Raw genomic sequence first — 26,994 nt, 5'->3', positions numbered from 1 at the left:
GTATGTATGTATATATGTATGTACAGCTTTGCGCACTACAGGTCGCAATTTTGCATTTAAAAATCTGAAAAAAATTACACGTATTCTTTAGGTAATTGAACAGGCTAAGTTCGAAGATGGGGTCCTCTAGGTCCAATAGCGGTGGAGCTAGCACACGCTACAGGTCGAAAAACGTTGCTTTTCGTACGTTTTTGGTTCTATCTCGGTCTAGAAGCAAGCTACGAAGACGGGGATGGTCCTCAATCGATTCAGAGTAGAAAAATACATTTAACATGATACCCCACATGATGAAGAAATTAGTCCCTACATTCACTCAGAAACGACTTACTTGATAGACAAGGAAAATGATGAAAATTCGCATATTTAGTTATGCTGCATGACTGACTGTTTTTTTTTAAATTGCAACATTTTCTGATTTATTTGATGTGGTAAAAAAAACAGTTCTCACAAATCTATTTAAAATGAGGAAAATTGAATAAAGAATTAAAAATTCAGATGAAGAAATTACTTTTAAATAATAATAATAATAATAATAATAAAGGGGCTTACCTAGCGCAAAAATGCGCAAAAAAAGTTTAGTATGGCTGGAAAGAGGAGGTTTCAGTGGTAATTTTGGTAGCAAAATCATTCTGGTTTTTTCTGGTTTTCGTCGATTCGAGGCAATTGAAGTCGCAGATGTAAAAATTTTTTCGCTAAAAAACTTGACTGAAAAAATGCGTCGATTTCAAGTAGATGGTTAAAAAAATTAATAAAAATTTGGAATAGCTTTTTCAGTGTCTACATAACCCAAGAAAATTCACCACAAACGAACATTAAACCATGGTCTGCCTGGAGATGAGCTTTTATGAGTATAAAATTTTTGTCAAAATCGCCTTTAAAATCGTCAAAAACTCTCATTCACGCGTTCCTAAACGAGTGACCGAACGAACTCTGAAACTTTTTATTGTCATTTTCGTTTCTTCCAGACATGTCAGAACAAGATCCAACACAAAAATATCTGAAATTAGAACTTCAATTTTGTCCACCTAAATCGGCCACTGTGCGGCGTCGCGAAAAATTAATCCACATGCCGCGAGAATTAAATATCGTTCAAGAAGAAGGAAAAACCTTAGCTGTGAGAAATACACCGGCAAAACCACGTGACCAGTGACGTAATCCGCCCGTGGCGTAAGATGGATTATGTAGCCACAACGTGTGAAATTTAAAGTTTCTTGGATTTCTCCGGGACCCCTAATCAGATCCAAACCAAATTACCATGCGACCATCTGGGAAGTATACCCTTCCAAACAAAAAAGAATTTTTCAAATCGGTCCAGTAGTCTTGGAATAATCCGAAAACATACATAAAAAGCTGCAAGACGAAATCATAACCTCCTTTTTTGAAGTCGGTTAATAAACAAATCATAAAGTCAAAAGCAGAATAGAAGGATCAACAGTCGGGGCTCATTCCTTTTTGAGCATTCAAGAAACCGCGTAAAATTTGAATGGGCCAAGACTGTTGATCCTTCTATTCTGCTTTTGAATTTATGATTTGTCTTATGCATGTATCGATTATAAAACTATTTCGATGGTATAGTTTTTCAGTAGTACTTAATGACATTCTAAACTACTGGGTTATGTTTTTCGTTTTAGTTTTCTTGGTTTTACGCAGTCGGGTTTTTTGTATTTTTATCATTATTTCGTTTCTAAACTTTTTACTCAGCATACGAGGCCATATTTTTTTTTTTTTTTTTTTGAAAAAAGTTCATATTTTGGCACCTTTGGATGCCTACTGGCTGGCAACCAGTGATGATATGAACCTGGGAATGGTCTCATTTTAAAGCTGTTGAATGGGGCTTTAAAATGATATGCCACAAAATAAAGGTTACAATTTCAAAAAATTTAACATTTGAAAATTAAATTTTAAAATTTAAATATTTTAAAAAGTGGCAATTTTAAATTTAAAAAAAATTCTCAAAAGTAGTTTGTTGCATCAAAAACATATAGCAAAATTCAATCATGGGATCTCAATGGGATCAGGAGGTACAGGACTTCAGAAATACACATAATTTGCAAATAATGCACAAAATTAGTAAAATTTTATTTTTTAATTACTAATTTGTCTATGCAGTGTGCAGGACACTATTAAATTAATAAACCACAATGATTACTTTACATAGTGCCATGTTTGGAAAACTCTTTTTAAAAGAAAACTAAAGCTGATTAGCCTACAAGTACCAGGAAATCCCTTTTTACTCAGATAAAATGGGGATTTCCCTCAGAGGAAACCCATTTCACAAGGTGGAAGATGATTCATTAAACAAACAAAACCACTCATTTATAGTCAGTGCAGCATCAGAGTTGTTTGTACAAAGTTCTTTTGATGTTTCCTGTTATATTGTATCTTTAGAACACAACCCATTTCTTGGTCACTGTGCTTTTCCTTGTTGATTCCTCACTCGTACATGATGGATACCACTGACAAGATAGTAAAAATTGATTGTTTTAACTCTTTTGATAAACCTAATCAGTCCCATGCAAGAAAAGGAAATGAACAGATGCGTGGGTATCTTCCAATGATTGCAGTCTCCATGAAATAATTTGTTGACCCTAAACGTTATTCATAACATTGGATTTTTAATGGTACGTGTCTTCAGGGTGTCCACCTGTGGGGGGGGGGGGGGTCATGGCACCATCGAAATTTTTAGGGGGGGATTTTTCATTTTGTGGGGGGGTCACAATATTTAGGGGGTGCGCCCTTGCTCTTACGTGGGTTCCCTGGTGTTTATGTGACCTTTCTCCATTAAAAATTGTAAAATAGCCACTGCTTGTTTCATTGTAATGTGTTGCTTGTTTCATTCAATGAACTATTCAAAATAAACCATACTAAATATGATATTTTTCACAAAATCTGTATTTCTGAAGCCCTGCATCTCCTGATCCCATTGAGATCCAATTATGCCATTTTGCTTTTTGTATTAAAATGTAACAAACTACATCACATAATTTTTTGAAAATTTTAAATTTGCCACTTTAAAAAAAAATAAATTTTAAAATTAAATTTTAAAATTTTAATTTTTTGAAATTATAACCCCCATCTTGTAGCATATCATATTAAAGCCAAATTCAACAGCTTTAAAATGAGACCACTCTTAGGTATATATCATCACTGGTTGCCTATAAGCCTGTTTGCTATATGGCCAGCCTCTAGGCATCCAAAGGTGAGAAAACAGGAAATTTTTTCATAAAAATTTAAATATTTAAAAATTAATAACTTCAAAAATAATTGTGCTACATAACTGAAATTTGGTATTTTTCATAAGTCTACGATATGTTGCTGCATAACAAAAATCATGAAAATCTGAGACATGTGTTGATGTCTGAATCATAGTGTTGATTTGACATGGAATGACCCTTCAAGTGGTTTTGAGATTGTTTAATTTTTCAAATAATGAGAAAAATCAAAAATTTTTTGTTTAAACTGAGAAGAAACTAAATCTGAAAATATCCACCCTTCAATATCTGAGATAGGTATAAACTCTTAATTTTTTCATAATCTAAACAGTCGGAAACTAGCACATAGGACCCATGCATATCTAAGTATATCAAGTATTTCAAGAACTAGTCCAGTAAGCATTTGTAATTTTCTTTTGACTTTTAAAATTTAAGAAATCCAGCTGTGAAACAACTTTGTTCACATGCACTTTGCTTTACGATTTTTCTATACTTTAACCGTGTTTACCTCACATATGAATTAAGGATGGTTTTAGTTGCTTTTTCAGTAATTTGAACTGAAAATGGTTTTAAGAGCAAGAATGTCTAAATAAATATTAAAAACATTATTATGATAAATAACCAACATTTTTTACTTCTTACTTTTTTTTAATTCATAAAAAGAAAAACATTCTAAATATACTTTTTTATATGATCATTTTATTTTATTTTTTAATTTTGAAATTAAATGATAGATGATTTGATAAAAACAAAAGTTTTATGTATTTAGAATATGCAAATAATCTAAAACCATCTAAAAGATAGAAGATGTAAGAATGCCTAATTTCGGTAACGGACGTACTGGTACGTCCGTTACCATTGATTTACTCAATTATTTTCATCAAATAATAATAATTTTTTAGTATAATGTTATTCAACTGAAACAAAAAGTAAGCCTACGATTTGGGAGTTTTCTGCTAAAAAATAAATTAATAGCATCGTTTTAAAACCGAAATTAGTAACGAACGTAACAAAGTAATTCAGAAAAAACTTCATCAGCATTTTTAGACATATTAAATCTATTGTTAAAAAAACTTTTTGAATTATTCAGAACCTTTGAACATTATGCAAATAAAATAGGTGAAAAGAAAAATTTTCTTTGATATTTTCCTTTTTAAATACGTAGTCTAACTTATTACTCTTGTGTACTGCTGTTTCTAACCAATTGATAGAGGCCTAAACATAAACTTAAAATCAAAAATCTATTGCAAGTATAAGCATTATCAACACATTTTCAAAATCTGCAAGCTTTCACCTTTAAAATGAGGTATCATTCAAGTTTTTACGGCAAATTTAAATTTTTGAGGAAAAGTTTAATTTGAGATGATTTTGCCCAAGAACGTTCCCTTTCCAAAATCCTAGATGATTCTGAGGGTTTTGTCTCAGATGACTGTGTAATTGATGTCACAGCTAAACCACCCTATCAAAGACTGTTCAGTAAATGACCAAAAATGTGAATTATCACTGCCAGGGAAATCTTTAAACAAAAATATTCCAAAATACCTTGAGTCTGACCACTGCTGGGTCTGGGGTAAACCAGGCAGGATCCTTGTTTCGAGTATCGAGTGGCAAATCGAAGAGTATCGATAGAGCCCGAGCGTGGTGCCAAAGGTATGTCATGATCTCTTTAAGAGACCAAAGAGAGCTTAAAACTTCACTTTTCGTTCTTTTGCTCTGCCAAAATTTCTGAGAAAACCCCCCGATTCCCACATCCTTTCCTAATATCACCACAAATAACTTTAAAAATGCATTTTTATAGAGAATACATTTCTAAATCATTTCCAAAAGAGATTCACTTTTCTGCGCTCTTTCTACCAACTTGGCCCTCGACTCCATAACGTCAGCAGTGACTTCAATTTTTAAAAACATTTCGACAGAAAATCACTGCTCCCTGTCTTCCATTTACGTTACCAAAAAAAAAGGCCTAAATTGCGATTTTTGACGGACGTTCTGGAGTTTTCTCAAAGGACCGACTTTTTTTCAGACCACCGTCATTTATTGTAAAATCTTTACATTAGCTTTTCATTTAACAAAAGAAAAAGCGAACGTTTGGCGTATCATAGTCATGTTATTGCTAGCGTAATTTAAAATTGTTATTTATGTAACGATAAAAATGTTTTTTCAGAAAATTTGTTCCGGATGAACGAGAGCCGGATAAACGAGATTCTACCGTAATTTCAAAAACATAATACCTTTCATGTACCCTCGATGAACATAATTTCTAAAAAGATTCCCCTCCCAAATCCATAGTCTGGATCCGAATAGGGAAATTGCATGAAATTGACGGTTTTTTACCCATAACTTATTTTCTAATGAACAAATATTGTCAAAGTAATGGGACCTAAGTTGAACCATCCCCTATCCATTAAAAAAAGAATCATCAAAATCGGTTCACTAGGTGAGACGCAGTGAGTGGACAAAGAAAAAAAAAAAACATACGTGTATGCACTGATAACCGTCTCCTTTTTGAAGTCGGTTAAAAAGAGAAATAATCGAAGAATGGATGAACATTTATACAGAAATTACAAAGTGAGAAAAAAATAGTGAAATCCATTCCAAGACGTTTAAAACCTATTGAAAACAATATCCTATCGAATATTAATTTAATAAAAAATTAGAATATTTACTAAAATGTAGATATTTTTTTAAGTGTACGATGACGTGAGTAAGATTGTTTTTGAAGCTTTTTGGTTATTAATTTCTTAAAAACAAAGTTTTACTATGTTTTAAAAATATTTCATGTAATCTAGTTTTCTTATAAGAATAAATTATAGTTTTTATTATTAAATACATAGTCTGAAATATCAATTTTACTGGATAGATACTTAAATCATTGAACTGAAAGTGTACGAACACTTTTGGGAGGAATTCAATGCATATAATTTAAGCCTAACAATATTGCAAATTTAAGCCTAACAGCATTGAAATTTTCAGCATATACACAGCTTGATTGCATACAGTTAGAAGGGGTGTAAATAGCTTTAAAAGGGCTATTGATCTTCACTGGGGATTGATCAATAGACTAGAAATAGCCTAGCGGGGTCTAAAACGACACGTCCTCCACCTTGGGGCAAAATGATGCTTTCTTCCTACGTCTACAATGGTAAAGTAGCGTGTTTCGCTTCTTGATTGTGATTTCTTATTTACTCCATGTTAATCCATAATCAAAAAGCAAAACACGGTACTTCATTAAAGCAGTCAAGGGAAGAAAGCAGCATTTAGTCCCAAGATGGTGGACGTGTCGATGCTTAAGCTACGATCTAGAAGAGTTTTAGATGGGTTCGGAGCCTGTTGGAAATGTACAATATATGTTTGCTTTGTATTCACAACCGTATTTTGACTTAAAAAAATAGGCACACAGACTTTTTGATTTGCTCTCGTATTTTGGAGGGAGCCCATATAACCAAGATCAACTCCTCTATCCCATTTTTTCTTGTAATTTCAACTTTTTTGAGGGGGGGGGGAGCAACAGTGCCTTGATCTTCTCATTTTTTCGAGGAGGGGCAAGGACTTCTTACTGTCACCCAATGGCACAACCAAAAAGTGAGGGAACTCTCAAACAATTAGCGCTTCTGATGGGGGGAAGGGGGGGTCCGGGGGTTCTCCCTAGGACATTTTTGGAAAATGTAGTCCTAAAAACGTAATTTTATACGTTTTACGGGGATGCAACGGGGAGGAAAAATGCGGGGGCCTTCTGCGGAAATTGTAAGTCATTTTTTTTAAAGCTGGACACTTTTAATAGTTGATGTCCTCAATTTTCGTAAAAATTTCAGGATGTGTTAGTGGTACTATGATAAGAAAAAGTGAAGTTTCTTTTTTTAAAAAACTGATTTGTTTGTCCTTGAGTAGGGGTCAAAGATTAAGATCGTGAAAAAAAGAGAGCTAAATATCTGATTGCTTTGCTTCAAAAGCAATGAGTGAACCAAGCCAATTCTTTTAAATAAGGATACTACTTTATACCAGGTACATGCTAGCATAAATATTTTAGTGGCTCACTCTTGACTTTGATAGCAAAGGTCAATTGAAACTGCTATTTTTTTTATTTTTTTTTTTTTTTTTTTTGCCTTGTTTAGGCCCAGATATCTGCTAAAGCGCTAGTAACCCTCGGAAAGAAGTATATGAGTAACTACTCATCACAGTATAGTACTAAGAAAAATGTTAAATAGCTTTTGTTTCTCTTGGCTTTAGTAGTTAAACGGTCTCAAAGTCGTTGATTTTTTAAAAATGCACAGGTTTAAAGGTCAATAACTTCAACAACTTTGGGACACGGCTGTAGTTATAGTCCGAGTGGAGCAGTTTAAGGTCCAGGTTAGAAAACCATGGCAACTAATCAACTTTTTTAACTACGCGGTCTCAAAGTTGATAATTTGAAACAAAAAGAATCACAGTTTTAGGTCAATTACTTTAAAACGCCTGAGTCAATAACTTTGATCAAGAGCTGTAACTGCTCTTCGTGGTGCAGTTTTAGACTCATGTCAGAAAATCATGAGATCTAATCATTTTACTTAATTAAACGGTCTCAAAAATGATGATTTCAGTATAAAAGAGCGTTTTTTCACGAGTTTGTATACGTGCTACTCAAAATCTTATGAGCTCAAGCTCGCATAAATAATGTTAGAACGAATCAACAGCCTAATGTACTTTAAGCTCCAAAAATTTCATGCTTCCTGTGTAATAAAATTTTATGTAGCCTTGACCACAACATGGCAATTTTTCTCACTAATCTGATCCGCCATTTTGGAGTACTATATTTTGGGAATCCTAGATCCTCAGGATTCGGCTCTCGGAAGCTGAAAATTAGCATCAGGTTAGTTTCAAAGACACCTCTACCCCTCTATAAAATTTCATCCCATTCGGGGACAGTTTGCAAAATCATGTCAGTTGACGTAGAATCACTCTGATATAATCATTATGCACATTTTACCTGCATCTTTTGTTATTGTCTAACAAACCTGTTTTCTTTTTTTTTTTTTTTTTTACATTATATTTATATTTTTACTTCTGAGCCTTATTTATTAAATTTGTTTAATTATAAAAGTTTATTACTAAGTAGTGTATATGAAAATTCTACTGTAATTATGAACTCAATCTCTTACCTAATTGCAATCCTCTTCTTACAGTATAGCATTGATTTATGATCATTATAAAGTCGAAAATATCAAAAGAGGCATGTGAATTGTCACAATGTTATGCCACGGTTAATACACGTCAACTGACCTAAATTTCTCAAACTGTCCCTGCTCGATCATCCCCGAATGGGATGAAATTTTATAGAGGTGTAGAGATGTTTTTGAAACTAACGTATGCAAATTTTCAGCTTTTGAGGTCCGAATCATAAATATCTAGGATCCCCAAAATAAAGTGCTCCAAAACGGCGGATCAGCTTTGTGAGAATAATTACCATGTTGTGGTCAAGGTTACAGAAAATTTTATAACACTGGAAGCATGAAATTTTAGGAGCTTAAAGTACATTTGGCTGTTGATTCGTTATAGCATTTATGAGAGTTTGAGCTCATAAGATTTTGAGTAGCACGCATATAAACTCGTGAAAAAACGTACTTTTATGCTGAAATCATCATTTTTGAGACCGTTTAATTAAGTAATATGATAAGATCTCATGGTTTTCTGACATGAGCCTAAAACTACACCACGTAGAGCATAATTACAGCTCTTGCTCAAAGTTATTGAATCAGGCGTTATAGAGTAATTGACCTAAAACTTTGATTCTTGTTGTTTCAAATTATCAAATTTAAGACCGCGTAGTTAAAAAAGTTGATTAGTTGCCATGGGTTTCTAACGAGAACCTTAAACTACACCACTCGGACTATAACAACAGCTGTATCCCAACGTTGTTGACCCGTCGCGATCAAAGTTATTGACCTCTAAACTTGGGCATTTTAAAAAAATCATAAAGCCAAGAGAAACGAAAGCTATTCTTTATTTCTCTTAGTACTATACTGCGGTGAGTAGTTAATCATATACTACTTATTTTCGAGAGTTACTCGCGGCTTTAGCAGATATCCGGGCCAAAATAAGGCAAAAAAAGTAAAAAAAAGTAGCAGTTTCAATTGACCTTTGCCCTCAAATCCATGAGTGAGCCACCAAAATATTTATGCTAGCATGTACCTGGTATCAAGTAGTATCCTTATTTAAAAGAATGGATTTAGTTCACTCATTGCTTTTGAAGCAAAGCATTCATATGTTTAGCTCTTTTTTCTCATGACCCTAAACTTTGACCCCCACTCGAGGGCTTACAAGTCAAATTAGAGAGAAAATAAGCTTCACTTTTTCTTATCACCATACTAGTAAAATGTCCTGAAAGTTTCAGGAAAATTGAAGATATCAACTAACAAGCCCCCATTCACTTTGTCCAGCTTTAAAAAAAATGACTCTTAAAAATTTGAAATCTTAAAAACGACATTATAGGTATATATGTTAACGTTAGGGTACTGAAAGGAATGGAACTTTTTGAAGTAGACCCGATCGATTTTTTTTTAAATAGAGCTAAATCGATCACCTCTCCGCTCAGTTTTTCGAAATTGAATTTCTAAAAGCGCAGTTTCAGACTAACTTCGAAACTTCGATGATGTTAGGGGCAGGGTGGTTCTGGGGCTCTCCCCAAAACTATTCCGAAATTGAACTCCTAAAAAACGAAGTTTCAATGAGATATTCAGTAGTACTATGTGGAGGGATTTAAACGCTCTCGACCTTAAATTTTTCGAATTCGTTGTTTTTTCATTTTCAGATTTCATGAGGGAGCAGTCGGGCCTTCGTCCGAAGTTGTTCAGTAATACAAGTTTTAAAAACGCGATTGAGGTTGGTAACGTTAAGGATTCGGCCATTTTTCAAAAATGAAGCTCTAGAAAAGCAATCTTGAATTATTTCCGATGCTTTTAGAAGGCAAGCCGTTTGGTAAATTATCTCCTGAAAATTTTTCGACAATGAAGCCAGAAAACGTGACTTGGCTTGAGAAGCTCTTTGATAGTTTTGGTGGGGGGAGAGGGCTTGCAAAGTGCAGCTATTTGAAGACTTTCTTATTTTTAGACCGACTAGGAAAAAGAAAAAAAATGGAGGGGGATGAGAGAAATATGATGTGTTGGACGTAATTACCTGATCAATAGTCAGCACTTTTGAAAATTTTCATTTTCTTTTCAAAAGTAATTCAGAATTTTTTCCAACATTAGGCAATTTCTGAAAAGGAAGAGTTCCAGAATCCTCCGATTTCAGGTTATCTTTGAAGACGTTTAGCGGGAGCAGTAGGAGATCTTCGTCCGAAATTTTTTAAAATTGAAATCTTAAAGGCACAAATGCAGACTAATTTTGGTAGTAACCTTAGTGAGAAAATGTTGCTTCGTAGGGACCCTGCTCCAGAAATGTTTTGAAATTGATGCCTGTAAAACGCCTGAATAATAAATGCGTTTTTAGACGATCAGTTTCCATTATTACTCCAGCTGAACATCTAAAACTTATTTAAAATTTCTTGCAGAGGATGAGAGTTAAGGAGAGAAATATTTTGAAGACTCTTCTTTTAAGATTGAGTAGGGGGAAAAGGGGGGGTGAAAGAAAGAGAGGGGAACTTAACTTGCTAAGCAATAATCTGTATCTGTTAAAAAAATTTTAATTTAAATATTTCTTTTTGAAAGAACTGAGATTATTTTCCCAAAATTATTAGCCTTTCTTTTTGCTAAAATAACTTTGCTTTAACAAGACGCGTTCTTTTCTTGAGTTAGGGGTACGAATCTCCTGACCCCTTCTGAACGCCATTGCCTGGTGCCCTCTAACGCAGAAGTTCCCAAATTTTAACGATTCGCGGCACCCTTTAGAATTTTCTCACGGCATCCTACTCCAGTTTTATATACATATTGTTACCATGGAAATTTCGCGGCACCTCTCATCTCTTCCTGTGGCAACCAGTTCGGAAATCTCTGATCTTAACGTATTATAATTATTATTATCACTATCAATTATTTATTTACTCTTTTTTTTTAGCTTGAAGTTTGGAAACTTTTTGTGAGCAAACTAAGACCAAATAATAACTACATTTATTTAATTTTGTTTTCCAGATTTTTTTAAGGGGGGAGGGGGGTGCTCAGCCCCTCCTCCTTATATACGCCTTTGTCAGCTTTCGAGATCGGAATCCTGGGGGTCTAGGATCTCCAAAAATAGTACTCCAATCAGTTTTGTGAGACAAATTGCCATGTTGTGGTTAAGTTTGCAGAAAATGTTATCACACTGGAAGCATGAAATTTTGGGAGCTTAAACTACATTTGGCTGTTGATACGTTCTAGTATTTTTAGGAGTTTGAGCTAATTAGATTTTGTGTAACACGCATGTAAACTCGCGAAAAAAACGCTCTTTTATACCGAAATTATGATTTTTGAGACCATTCAGTTAAGAATTCTGAAAAGATTCTATGGGTTTCTGACAAGAGTATAAAACTACACCACGTAGAGTATAATTACAGCTCTTGCTAAAAGTTATTGACAGGCCTTTTAGAATAACTGATATAAATTTTTGATTTTTTTTTTTCAAATTATCAACTTTTACACCGTATAATTTAAAAAGTTGATAAGTTGCCATGGGTTTCTAACCTGGACCTTTAACTACACCACACCACATGCACTATAACTACAGCTGTGTCACAAAGTTATTGACTCGTTGCGCACAGAGTTACTGACCCAGAACATTGACTTTTTTTTATTTAGATCATCAACTTTGAGACCGTTTAACTACTAAAGCAAAGAGTAACACATGTTATTTTCTATTTTTCTGAGTACTATATTATGGTGAGTAATTCATCCTATACTTACTTTCGAGGATCACTCAAGGCTTTAGCAATATCTGGACACAAAAAAGGCAAAAAAAGTAACGAAAATACCATTTTCAATCGACCTTTGCCCTAAACGCCGAAAGTGAGCCATCAAATTATTTATGCTAGCATGTACCTAGTATCAAGTAGTATCCACATTTGGAAAAAAATGGCATTGGTCATTCATTGCTTTTGAAGAAAAACAATCATATATTTAGTACCACATATTCGCGGCCTTGAACTTCGACCTGCACTCAAGGGCCAACAAGTTAAATTTCAGAGGAAAGAAGCTTAACTTTTTGTTATGACTATACTACTAATACATCCTAGGGAAATCGAAGGTGTTAACTATCAGGCACCCGTAGACTTTGTTCAGCTTAAAAAAAAGGACTCTTAAGCTTTTAAAAATAATTAGACAAAATTACTTATTTTTTCAAAATAGGAAATATAGAAGTTATAGGGCAGCTATGACCAATGAATATACCTTAAAAATTTAACACAAATTTTCATCTATCAATCCTACAGCTGACCAGGCCCGGCTCCTAGGATAGGCAACCTGCGCGGCCGTCTAGGGTGGCAGATTTTAGGGGCGGCAAATTTCGAAGTTGAACTTTTTTTTTTTTAAGTATTAATATCTGTTTTAGCGGTATATGATTCTTATCTTCAATGGTAAAAAAAAAATAATAAAATAAAGTGTGTACCAGAGCTTGGATATGCAAGACGTAGTTGGGAATTTAACTATAAATTTAGCTTAATTTTAGAGGCGGCAAATTGCGTCATTTAAAAATATTTTGAAAATACTGATATCTGTTTCAATGACATAAGATGCACCACTTTAATACTAAAAAGGATAATTCATAGTGTGTATCAGTGCTTGGATATACAAAACCCATTTTGGAATTTAACTAGAAACTCACTTTAATTTTAAGCACTTCACTAATTATTTTTACTTTATTAATATATTATTATTTCATATTATTATTACTAATATTATTATTCAATGGTGGGGGGGGGGGGGGGCACTTGCCAATATCGCCTAGGGCGGCAAAACTAATACAGCCGGCATTGCAGCTGACCCCCCCCCCCCCCCAAAAAAACACTAAGGGGAAATCTACTTAATAAATAAATAAAACATACCAATATTTGGATACATTTTATCATCAGAAGCTTGAGGTGATACAGACATGATGAATCTGAAAAATTAATAAAACTGACTTGAGTAAAAAGGTTTTAAAAAAAAAAAAAATTGCAAATGCTATGTCAGTATAAGAATTGAGGCTTTTTCAATAACATATATTTTCAAGGCTTGTAAGCCAAGGAAGAACAAACTTGATGGATCACAGAAAATTGTAAACAAGAGGAAGTTATACTATGCTATGCAGCCGGCTGGTTAGGTGCTGGCCTCCTACGACGGGGACCCAGGTTCTGACCTGGGTGGCCATTCGGTGTATTTTCGAGATGCAGAAAATCTTCAGCGCCCATGTCGTATGATTATGCGGCATGTAAAAGATTCCTTGTTGTATTCGTTTGGCTTAGAATATCCCTCGGCTAAATTAAATTCCTAGTGCAGTTTCTCATCAAATGAGAGCCCAGGTGCGTCCACCTGGTGGAAACTGGGGGTCAAAAACACTACTGTGTCATGCATCAGCGCCCTAACGGTGACACACGAAAGACTGATGCATTGTTGGGGAGCGCACTAGGTCTGGTTATGGCCCAGACGCCTTTTGAAGTGGGTCTCTTATATACAGTCCCATTGGAAAGAAAGAAAGAAAATATTATGCTATGCATGTGAATTTCATGTAATAAAAGATTAAAAGCAAAGTGATTTAACACATTGATATGAAATTTTACTCACCAATTAATGTTTTTAAGACATCATGTTAAAGATTAAAATTTGAATCCAAAACACCAAGCATTAATTAGAAAATGTCAGGGAAGTATAATATGATTTAGAGATGTCTTAACATAAGATAAAATAAATAAATACCTTTGTGCTGAATAGTAAAGTCAGACCAAACAACGTAAGTAGAAGCACAAATTTGTAAATTACAGCAGACACGTGTTTCGGCGTTACAGGGAACGCCTTTTTCAATGCAAAAATAATGAGCTTATGGATGAAAAGACATCCGACAAAAGCCAAGAGCAGATAAGCAAGCAGCTTAAAAGATAAAAACAGCGGATTAGCCAAACACCAATGACAAAGTTATAAACCGATCAGGAACCAATAGGAATGCAAGCAAAGGTCAGGAGCTTTCGCTTAGGTACGAACCCAGAAAGAAAGAATTCAATTGGACAAGGATTAAGCCGAAGCTGAAACAAAAAGAAAAGAAATTGTCAGTAACCGTGAACCGCAAGAAAGGAAAAGCAGAATGGAAAACCATGAAATAAGATAAACAGAAACAAAAAATATTCGAAAAAAGGAAAAATAAAGATAAATAGAAGAAAATTAGGGGGGGGGGGTGTCAATCAAGACAAAATAGCAAAAATAAACAATGGAAGATTTAAAAAAAAAAAAAAAAGAGGGGGGGGGGGAATGGGGAAAGGACAGTATTAAAGATATGGGAGCCAAATGTTAGAAAAATATGGAACTGCACTAAGATCGTTAACTAAGTTAGAACTGTTCCTCAAAATATGAAAGGATTCCCAAAAGTCAAGATCTGATGAATTGGGGCATTTTTGGATAATCAGAAAAGAGTTAAAATCAAAAGAGTGATTCGAATCCCAACAATGTTGAGCAATACTAGACTTATTTAACTGTTGTTTTTTTCACATAATTTTGATGCTCTTTCAAGCGAATTTTTAAAGCACGCCGAGTCTGTCCAATATAGGCAAGTTTACAACTACAATTAATTCTATAAATTCCACAACAATTAAGAGGGTGAATAGGATCTTTAAGAGAAGAGAATGAAAGTTTATTAATAGGAGAGAACACCACCTGGAATTGGAAACGGATTATCCAAAAATGCCCCAATTCATCAGATCTTGACTTTTGGGAATCCTTTCATATTTTGAGGAACAGTTCTAACTTAGTTAACGATCTTAGTGCAGTTCCATATTTTTCTAACATTTGGCTCCCATATCTTTAATACTGTCCTTTCCCCATTCCCCCCCCCCCTCTCTTTTTTTTTTTTTATCTTCCATTGTTTATTTTTGCTATTTTGTCTTGATTGACACCCCCCCCCCCCCCTAATTTTCTTCTATTTATCTTTATTTTTTCCTTTTTTCGAATATTTTTTGTTTCTGTTTATCTTATTTCATGGTTTTCCATTCTGCTTTTCCTTTCTTGCGGTTCACGGTTACTGACAATTTCTTTTCTTTTTGTTTCAGCTTCGGCTTAATCCTTGTCCAATTGAATTCTTTCTTTCTGGGTTCGTACCTAAGCGAAAGCTCCTGACCTTTGCTTGCATTCCTATTGGTTCCTGATCGGTTTATAACTTTGTCATTGGTGTTTGGCTAATCCGCTGTTTTTATCTTTTAAGCTGCTTGCTTATCTGCTCTTGGCTTTTGTCGGATGTCTTTTCATCCATAAGCTCATTATTTTTGCATTGAAAAAGGCGCTCCCTGTAACGCCGAAACACGTGTCTGCTGTAATTTACAAATTTGTGCTTCTACTTACGTTGTTTGGTCTGACTTTACTATGTCTTAACATGTTGACACTAGTGTTGGGATGGAGCGGAGCTCGGCAGAAGTGCCAAATGGATAAACCGAAGTGTCGAATACCCTAGTAAATAAAGGAGCTGTTAAATTTCGTCTTTTTCCGCGTCGATAAATCGTCATTTATCGACGCTGTCATCTAGTGATAGACATAGTAAATTTCTTTTTTATTATAGGTGATTGTAAAATTAACAAAAAAAATATTGACTGAAATTTTGTTTTTACTATTTTTCGAATACGAAAGTGGTAAATTAAGGAAGAAAGCTTTTTAGCCATTTTTTTTTCAGGGAGGGATGGGAGTTGGATTTAAACTGAAAAAAAACCTGCTGGTAGTGCAAGTTACTTCGAGATTTTTATTAGTCAATACAAAATTAGTGTAAAAAATATGACATAAAATATAGTTATAAAGCTAAATTTTGGAATCTGAAAGAGATTTGATGACTGAGAGAATTGATGAAAAAAGGATTTTTGCCCAAATCGCGTTGTTTTCAGCGGGGGGGGGGGGAGGGGGGTAAAATAAGAAAATCGAAATCTAACTACTTCAGAGCAACATTCGAAAATTGAACGAAAAATATTGAGGACAAGTATCTGTATTGAACGAAGAGTTCCTTGACCAAGCGTCCGCGTTTTTAAAACATTTGTGTTTAAATTAAAAATTAACTTTCATTTATGAATTTTAGCCCTTTTTTTTTACTAAACCGTGAATGAGTTCAAAGCGAACGAAGAGAATTTTTAAAAACGATAATAAATAAACGAAAAACAACAATAACAACACTAAAAAAACAAAGAAAATTGTCCCGAAATATAGATGAGCAGAGCACAAGGGTTTTTCTAGTCAGTATAACTTTTAGAAATGTGAATATTACAACGGATAAAAAGATACAAATTTTCCAAATTGTAAAAATTTTAAAACAGAGAAAAATTGCACAATTACGAGTTAGGTTGCAAATGACAAATAAATTTTGCAGAAATATTAGTATCATAATGATAAGTAGCAAAATTTCTACATTTATGATCCACTGACTGTGCTCTCTTGTTTTAAAATGAAAGCACACTGAGTTAACATTATTTATAAAGGAAAATAAAAATTTTTATCCTATCAAGTTTTCAGAAACAAATGCCCTTAAATGTATTTTAAGTAAAAGAAGCAAATAAAGTTTTTTTTCCCCCAAACATTAACTTACAAAACCTCGCTGACACGTGTTTTGGAGTCACAGGGAACTCATGTTTTCAATGTAGAAAAGATTTGAGCTTGTTTATGTAGAGGCAATTGCCTGAGGCTAAGTCTTAATCCATAAGCTCACATCTTTTTTGGAAGAAAAAAAAAATTCCTTGTGACCACGAAACACGTGCCTACGAGTTTTAGAAAATTTATTTCTTTCTATATTTGTTTATTTTCACATTTTTACTTTAAAGAGAACTTATATTTTTTTGTGATACTTACATAACTAAAAGCTATGCTTTTTTAGTAAAACTTATTTGTTCATTTATTTTTCTTATAGTGTGTTATTAATTATTAATTTTTGAATACTGCAGTGAGAAAATTAAATTATATTGAAATAAATTCATTTTGTGTTATTGATTTTTGTTGATCATTTTGTATTTTTTTTTCTTTTAACTCTAGTTTATGAACAATCTAAAATATAACAGTTTTTATTCTAATGTATACACATAATTTTAATGTGTGTCATTTATTTCTATAATTGCTAATTATAAAACCGCAAAGGCGAAAAAAAAAGTCAACATTTTTCATTCATTTTCCGAAAGTAGTTCTGAAGTTAGATTTCAATTTCGTTTTTCTTTTTCGCTCCCCCCCCCCCCCCCCTCGCAGTACAAAACACAATTTAGATAAGAATTTTTTTTTTCATCCATTACGCCTATTTCAGATTCCAAAACTTGTTTTTATAACTATATTTTATGTCAAAAAATGACATAAGTAATGTCATTTTTTAATGACTTAAAAGAAAATCTCGAACTAACTTGCACAACTAGCAGATTTTGTTAATTAAAATTTAACCACATCCTTCCCTGCCGAAAAAAAAAGATTGAAAAGCTTTCTTCCTTAATTTACCACTTTCGTATTTCAAAAATAGTTATGTAATAACAATTTCAGTCAATATTTTTTTCATTAATTTTGCAATCCCCTATAATAAAAAATAATGAACTTTATTAGTCTATCACCAGATGGTAGCATAAATGACGATTTATCGACATGGAAAAAGACGAAATTTAACGGCTTGTTTATTTACTATGGCATTTGGAACTTCGGTTTACCTCAAGAAAGACATTTCTTTATTGGAGAGGACCCTAAGAAGGGCTTCTAGGCTAGTAAGGGGTCTATCAGATTTAGATTATGATGCCAGACTTAAAAGTCTTTATATGTACAGACTGGAGCAAAGGAGAGTCATAGAGTACATGATTCAGTCGTTTAAATTCATCGAAAGGGAAGATGTTAATGAATTAAACTTTTGCATGGAAAGCAGGATGAAGAACATTGTTCTGAGCTATTCAGATCTCAGGCTCTTTCTAATTTGGAAATTAGGAAATATTATTACTTTAGTAGGATTGTGGGCACTTGGAACAGGCTTTAGAGCCTGTTGCTATAGGTTGAGGTTTACAAGAACATAATATGTTTGTGTTTGTGATGACTAATGTTTTCTATTATGAACATTAAAATCAAAGTAACATATTCAAAGATTAATCAACATATATCTAATATACTTAATTTTGTTAGCATCTTCAAGAACTAATCCCAATATAGATGACTTGTCCAAAAAGCTACAAATTTATAAAAAGTATTAACTATGGACAGTTTACAAATTACTATTTGTAATCGTTTCAATTTAGTACTTCTTTTTAATTTCATACATAATGTACCTGACAAAACCTTTAAAAATGCTTATTAACAATACAACCTATTTTTGTACTTTTGTTTTTCTTTTAATTTACTGCTCATCACTACTGTTCAGATGTTAATGGGAAACAAACAAAATGTGCTATTTGAATAGCAATCACACAAACATCCAGTAAATAACCTTTTCTTGCCATTTCTTCAAATCTTTTTATTTCAGAAAATTTTATTGCTATTTTTTCAGTGCTGAGTAATTTTCTGCAACTTTATTTTTTTAAATGGTTTTATGAAGAATTGAGTAATAAAAAATGAACTCCTCTCCTAAAGTAAGTTCTTTTTGTTCATAATTGTTTGTAGTTTCTTTATTTCTCACCATAATTCTCACCCATCTCAGAGATGGGATGATGTCAGAGTATCTGTTACAAAAAAGGTTCAGACGGTTTGATTTCATTTTAATTTGTCGTGAATTTTTCTGGAATGAGTACAGTGCTGTACAATGAATAGGTGTGACAAAGATGAAAGAGAAGGGGTTAAAAATGGATAAAATAAAATACTTTTAAACCACTTCTTTTTTTTTAATTGTTGACTTAATAAGAATTTTGACATTATGCTCCAACCTTCCACAGATTCATTAACAACGGAAAAAATCAATAAGAACTAGTTTTAAAGTTTTAAAATAACATATTTTTACCCCTTGACTGGCCAATATTAATATACTTTATTTACAAACAGCTTGAGTTTACGTAGAATTTTTCATTTCATTTTACTCCCATGTTTTGTATCATTTTTAAAATGACAGTTTTTACTTCCTTTTACGAAAAGGAAGTATAGTATTCGCAAAAAAAATTTTATAAAAAAATCGGCATTAATTTCCATTTTGCTCACCCCCAAATGAATGTTGAGATTTTTTTCAACCTGACCACACGTGGATATGTGCCTGGAATGTACAGACACCCGAAATATCCATTTTGACAATCCCCAAGTTAATTAGAACGAGTTTTCTCGTGATGTCTGTATGTACGTGCGTATGTGTGTATGTATGTCGCATAACTCAAGAACGGAATGTCCTAGAAAGTTGAAATATGGTACGTAGACTCCTAGTGGGGTATAGTTGTGCACCTTCCTTTTTGGTTCATTCGGATGCTCCAGAGGGGTCTTTTTCCCCTTTTTGGGGGGAAATCATTGTTAATTTCGATGTAAACTCAAGTGGTGTTATAGTTTGGCGGACACTTGGCAATATATCGCCAGTTTTTTGGTAGCCAAGTTTTGTTGCCAACCTGCCGACAAATTTGCCGATTTAATTTTTTTTTAAAATCTGGTTTTAATTTGGCTACTGTTGGTGATATTTAGAAAGTAAACTATTGAATCATATTAAAACTGCCAATAATGAGAAAATGATATTAAATTGGAGTAAAAGGAAGTCATGTGATGCACACATCAGCTCTTTTTTTTTTAAATTTACCATTCGATGATTTTTACTAAGCTTTGAAAAATGTTGGAGACCACTGATGTAAGCGGAGCAGTTTGTTCGTGTAATGTATCTTAACTATTTTTCATAAACCATTTTTACTTTTTGCCATATCTAATACATAGAGGGAAGTTTTCTATCGATGAAAATTCTCCAATTTCGAAGTTTGTGTGTTTAATAAGTAAATCATTTTGACCATTTCAAGAAAATATCAATCTTTGTGTATCTGTGTGTGTGCAAGGTCACTGAGAGTCGAGGCAGGACTCTTGTCAGGTTGGTCGCCAAGCTCCCCTCTGCCTTGAAAACGTGGCAAATTTATACTACTTTGATTCCAAGTCTTGCTCCCTCTACTTTCTGACTAGGCTGATATGACCTCTCTTTGGTCCGGTGCACTGTTTGGTGAAAACACCAAAAAGCGCTTAATTTTTATTTTTCCCTATATTTAACTGATTGAGGATCAATAAATTTGCGTACGCCTACCTCTTAGGCAATCAGAACTGGAATTTTAGAGCCCTTCGTCCACTACAAATGTAATGGGAGCCTTTAAAAAGTTGAAGAACCATGAGTGTGGGAATTAAAAATAAATTGCTTTTACGCAGTCTATATATTTTTTCTTATTAAAGGCGGGTATATTCAATATCTCTCATGTCTAATGATTGTAATAGGATGACAAAAATTCATAATCAAATATTCAAACCGAAAATCAGTTTTGATCAGCACCGAAAACTAGGGAATTCAAGGTTTTTTTTTTTTCAAAGCTCTCTACAAAAAAAAAAAAAAAAAGTACTCTTATGTACATTTTGAAATTAGTAATAATTATTCGTCAATGGTCAGTAGAAAGACCCTGAAAAGAATTTAGCTGCGTAAACCTGCGAACTTTGAACCCGGAGCCCAAACATATAAAAAAAAAACTCCTTAATTACATGTCTGTGTAAACAAACAAGTAAGAGAGGTTTAAGACATATTTTTAAGTGATTTTTGGCGCTTTCGCCCCACTGTGCAGTGTGTGTGACCAATTTTTGGTGTTTATGCGACAATTTAGGACTTCAAATTCGAAAACTTTCAGAAGAAAGCCCCCATTAAAGGCCTTATTAAATATTGTTTTTAAGGCTTAGATTTCAAAAAAATTTCCATGGAAGAGCCGTGAATTCTTTTAATTAATTGCATTGTCGAAATTCATCAGCAATTGAGTTTCTGGAATTCCAGTTTCAAAAAATTGCCTGTAGAGGCCCTCTGAACTATCAAAGATTATCTAAAACTGCCCTTTAAAGATACAAGTTCAAAAAATTTCCAATTAAGTGTCCACACCCCCTTTGCTGTTCTAGCAAACATCATTAAAAAGCTTTAAGTTTTGTTTTTAGGACTTAAACTGTAAAACATATCGGTGGGAGAGCTTCCAAGAACTTATCCCCCAAACATCATCAAAGGTTGGCTAAAGTTGCATCTTTATAGCTTCAATTTCGAAAAACTGCCTGCCCCTAATTTATCCCCAAAAAAAAATGGACTACAATCGCGTTTTTTAGCACTTGAATTTCGAAAAATACCTCTTCCCTCTAACGTAATTGAAGACAATCTATAATTGAGTTTTTGGAGTTCTGATTTCGAAAAATTGCTGTGGGAGGTATGCGGAACCTTTCCCATGCCGAACAATATCAAAGATGGTCTAAAACTGCGTTTTCAGACCTAAAATGTCAAGAAAGTTCCAGGAGAGAGCCCCTGAACTAATTTCTCCGTATCATTACCAAATATCATCTAAAACTTCTATCGGAGATTTGTTCTGAAAAAATTACTGCGTAAGACCAACGAATCTCTCCCCCTTGATCATTGCTGAAGATCGTCAAAAACTGCATGTTTTAGAACGACAATTTCAATAAAGTTCCATGGGAGAGTGTCTGAACCCTCCCCCCCACCCATCCTAAAATCATCGAAGGTCGGCTAAAAATGCATTTTTAAAGCTTTAATTTCAAAGAAATTTCAGGAAAAGCCCCTGCCCCCCCCCCTTTACCTAATGTTACGAAAGGAAGTAAATTATTTTCCAAAAGTGTTGGCAACCTTAATTTGCATTAGGTTTTTTTTTTCATTCGTTCATTCCTTCTTGCAACAAGATCGCGTCAGCAGAATATGCAAATTGCCGGTAGCATTTAAGCTCCCGGCACTTTGCTTCATTCTCTTCCCTTTTCTATTTGCAACCCAAGTCAGACTTGGTTGTTTCTTTCGGCAGCTCAGTTGAGTCTGTCCGTTTTTGCCGATAGTTTCGGCTTACTGCTTTTGATATGAATATCATAGCTCAGTATGTTTAACGTTTCATACTTTGACTTAGAATGTTAGATTCAGAAGTCATTTAAAGTATTATGATCTACTTAATAATGTAAAGAGCGTATTCTCAATATTTCCTTTAACTTGTCATTGTATATATCATAGCCATAATAAACAAGTTACTTTTTAAATTTGGCTCTTCATGATGTTGCACAAGATAAATATGTTTTTTTTCAAGAAGTATCATACGTCCTGGTTGAGCTTCCACTTAAAGTTAATAAGCTGAGCACTTTTAAAAGCTCACAGTTTAACAAATCGGTTATGGGCCGTTTGCCCAACCTGACGAGATGGTATGCGTAAATTCTTAAAAAAAAAAAAATTTTCAACATCGAACGTGATACAGAAGTCTATCAGACGGCGGGCCAGATAAATTTTTTGCTCAACATGGAAATCTCGAAATTAAATAGGGAAAATTATTCCACATGGCTAAACGATATGAAAGCCTTGTTAATGAGCAAAAATTGCTGGAGATTAGTTACCGAAGTTGAAAAAGAGCCAGGTAAAGATTCACCGCAAACTTCAGACGTTTGTAAACGCAGAGACAAAGCATATAGTTTAATCTATTTGCACATATCTGATGAATACAAGAATTTGATAAATCAGATTGATGATCCTTCTCAAGCATGGAAGAAATTAGAACTGCATTTCCGACCAGACTCTCGTGCACGAATTATTGATTTGACAGACCAGTTTTTCAATTGTCACATTGAGTTAGGTGAAGAGGTTGATATCTATGCAAGTCGACTAAAAACTCTTATCAAACAGTTAGAGGATTTGGGAAAACCTATCCCGTCATATTATCAGTCTTTCCAGTTGATTCGTTACTTGCCTGCTGAATTTGGGCAGATTGTACAGTCAATTTACAGATGGAAAGAAGATGAATTTACATTTGATAAAATTTCGACTGAATTACTTGCTGAAGAATCTCGTTTAAAATTAGTGCAAAAGGACTCTGAGTCATCGGCTATAGCTTTTCAAACTTCCATTAAAGCGGGACAGAAAAATAAAATAAAATGTAGTTTTTGCGGGAAATGCGGCCATACGAAAGCGAAATGCTTCAAAAGAAAGAAGCAAGAATCGAATTTTGTTTGCAGTGTCAACTCCACAGAAGTATCCAATGACTGGTACGTGAACTGTGCGTCGACCCATCATTGTTGCAATGACCTAAAACTCTTCGTTCATTATATTCCAAATAATGCATCCAGCCTTACAACAGCAATTAAAGGGCCAAGCTGTCCGGTTGAAGGAACTGGTAGAATTGTGCTACTTTTGGACTCTAAAGGTAATAAAGACAAATTAGTTTTAAATAATGTTCTTTATTCTCCAAACTTACGGAGAAATCTTTTGTCTGGTTCACAATTAGATAAAAATGGTTATTCATTTGAATGTAAAAATGGAGTTTTAAATGTAAAATCTAAAGATCAAAGTAGAATTATAATATCTGCAAAATGTAAAGACGGGCTTTATTCTTTCTTGCCCAAATACCCCAGAAGCGTAAATGCAAAAACTAAAAATAATAAAATCTATAAATGTAAAAATGTAAAGGAACTTAACAGTTTTAAAGAACGCGAAAGTGTTGATTTATCGGCGAAGCCGAAAAATCAGGTTCTTTTTTCTGAAAATGATGTAAAAGTAGAGTCTAAGTCCGGAAATTCTAATTCTAGTCAGAACTCCAACAACTCCGGCGATTTAAAATCTAAATCTAATAGTGTTTTTTCTAGTAGAAAATTTGACAACAATTTAAATGTATGGCATCAACGTTTTTGTCACATTAATTTTAAATATATTGTTAATACTAGTAAAAATAATGCTGTAAATGGTTTAGGTGATTTTAAGAAAACTGAATTAAATTGTGAATCCTGTAAAATAGCTAAATCTAGACGTGTCTCTTTCAAGCCGTTGAATAAGATCAGATCAGAAAAACCCCTACAACTAGTACATATGGATCTTTGTGGAAAACTTCCACATGTCGCAATTGGGGGATTTAAATATTTTCTGTCTATAACTGATGATTATTCTCGTAAAGTCACTGTTTTTCCGCTAAAGGAAAAGAGTCAGGCACTAGAATGTTTTAAAAAGTATCAAAAAAGGGCTGAAAGGTTTTTGAATACGAAAATTGTAAATGTCCGAACTGATAATGGACTAGAATTCTGCAGTGCCGAATTTGAGACCTATTTAGAGGAACAGGGTATAAGACCAGAACGTACAAATACGTATACTCCAATGCAAAACGGGGTAAGCGAGAGATTCAATTACACAGCTCTAGACGCTGTAAAGGCAATTTTACATTCCAGTAAATTAGGAAATCAGTTCTGGGCTGAGGCGTTACTATGTTTCACGTATGTGTGGAATCGTGTTTGTCATGAAGGTCAAACTTTAACACCTTTCGAACTTTATTCTGGGCGAAAACCTTCGGTCAGGCATTTGAAAATTTTCGGTAATCCTGTTTTTCTTGGAACCCCCAAAAATTTAAGAAGGAAACTAGATATGCGGGCCAAAAAGGGTATTTTCGTCGGGTATGCTTTAAAAACAAGGGGATATAGAATTTGGTTTCCTACAGAACGGAAAATTGTGGAATCGATTGTTAGATTTGAAGCAGAATCTAAGTGCAGTGGAGCCTCACTGGACCCAACTAAGTTTCTGGATTCGTCAGATTCCGACAATGATTCTGATCGGGAAAGTTTAAGTGAGGGGGACAATGATGTTGTACCAGTGTCCGTACTGGAACACGATGAACAAAGTACTAGTCAAACCCTGATTCCAGATAAAATTGTTTGGATTCGGAAAGCTGTTCCCCGTCCTGACAAATCACGAACTGATATCTATTATTCAATTGAAGGTGCAAACGCAAGACTGCGGTCTTATAATGATGTTGAAGCGTTTTGCAGATCTCGCAAAATAGAATATTTGAAAGAAAATTTTGATTTCAGTGGGAAAAATAAATTTTCAGGGAAAGTAAATTTTTCAGACATGAGTAATTCAGAAACATGACTAGACGTTCGTATACCAAAATCTTTCAATGATGCTTTAAAAACACCAGAGGCACACCAATGGTACAATTCAATGTCAGATGAAATTCATACCATGCAAACCCGAAACGTTTGGAGTCTTGTGCCTAAACCGGCTGATTCCAAAGTAATTGGCAATCGTTGGGTTTTTACTGTGAAAAGAAACGATAAAAATGAAATTGTTCGTTTCAGAAGTCGCCTGGTAATTCAAGGTCATAGACAATTAAAAGGTATTCACTATGACCAGGTATTTAGTCCAGTCATTGAATTCTCATTGGTACGATTATTTTTTTCTATCTTTGTGTGTAAACTGAATTGGATTCATAATCAATTTGATATAAAATGTGCTTATTTATATGCTCCTCTAAAGGAAAACATATACATGTCACAACCCCAGGGATTTCAAGATCCTGAGAAAATTGGTTATGTTTGTAAATTAAATCGTGCAATTTATGGACTTCATCAATCGAGTCGTGAATGGTTTTTGGAAATACATAATGTTCTTATTGGTTTAAATTTTAAGAAATTATCATGGGCAAATTGTGTTTATATTTTTAAATCAAGTGTAATTTTAATACTTTATGTTGATGATATAGTAGTATTTTGTAAAAATAACAAATGTCTGAATGATGTTATTATTAGTCTGAAATCTAAATTTGACATCAAAGTACTCAGAAAAACGCAAAAACTTTTAGGCGTTGAATTTGAGGAAATAGACAATGCATTATTTATTCATCAACAAAGCTATATCAATAAAGTATGCAAAATATATCAAAAATACAATTTTCCAATTGTTTCTTTGCCGATTGGTGTAGGAACTGTACTTTCCAAATATCAATGTCCGAATTCTAAAGAAGAAATTGAAATGATGTCTAAATTGCCTTACCGTAACATTTTAGGTTGCATTTCCTTCATTGCATGTAGAACGCGACCAGATTTAAGTTACGCTGTAAACATATTATCTCAATTTCAATCTAACCCAGGTTTGAATCACTGGAATATTCTACTGTAACTTCTTGGCTATTTAAATTACACAAAATCTCTGAAATTATGTTTGTCTAACGTTTCAAATTTAAAAGTTGAATGTTATATAGTGATGCAAGTTTTGCAGCAAGTCGCGATGATAGAATTTCGATTGGCGGAATGATTTTATTCATTGATCAATCTCCTATCATTTGGAAAACTTTTAAACAGAAATGTGTTAGCTTATCAACAATGGAATCAGAATATGTGTCACTAACTGAAGCTGCAAAGGAATTAGTTTGGATTGTTCGCATAATAAATGAACTTGTAAAGTTTGAATTCATTCAGATCAAACCACAGTTTAACTAACTTTGCGACAATCAAGCAGCAATTAATTTTTCAAATTCGCCAATAGAAAACAGTAGAACAAAACATATAGACATCAGACTTCATTTTTTAAGAAATTTAATATTAGAAAATTTGTTTGATTTAAATTATGTGAATACAAAACAGAATTTCGCGGATATTTTTACAAAACCTTTGAACAAAATTAAATTAAACTTTTTCATAAGAAATTTTTTAAAATGAAAAAAAAAAATGCGAAGTCCAATTACATTTCCATGTGTACTTCGGCAAATTTTTTTGTAAAAATGTTCATATTATGTTATTGACTG

General features: G+C 33.6%; 1 protein-coding gene across 1 annotated transcript in view; it reads right to left on the bottom strand.

Annotated features, from left to right (window-relative positions):
- The window catches only part of LOC129231240 (tumor protein D54-like), a 77,757-nt gene that overhangs the window by 43,706 nt on the left and 7,057 nt on the right, over positions 1–26,994 (bottom strand). The window contains exon 2 of the mRNA XM_054865515.1: positions 13,198–13,253. Within this exon, the coding sequence (XP_054721490.1) occupies positions 13,198–13,246 (49 nt within the window). The 5' untranslated portion in view covers positions 13,247–13,253. The remainder of the gene's footprint in view (positions 1–13,197; positions 13,254–26,994) is intronic.

The sequence above is a fragment of the Uloborus diversus genome, chromosome 10 (genome assembly GCF_026930045.1).
Source record: "Uloborus diversus isolate 005 chromosome 10, Udiv.v.3.1, whole genome shotgun sequence".
Lineage (NCBI taxonomy): Eukaryota > Metazoa > Arthropoda > Arachnida > Araneae > Uloboridae > Uloborus > Uloborus diversus.
Note: the sequence above shows the minus strand (reverse complement) of the source record. Positions and strands in the feature narration are given on the sequence as shown.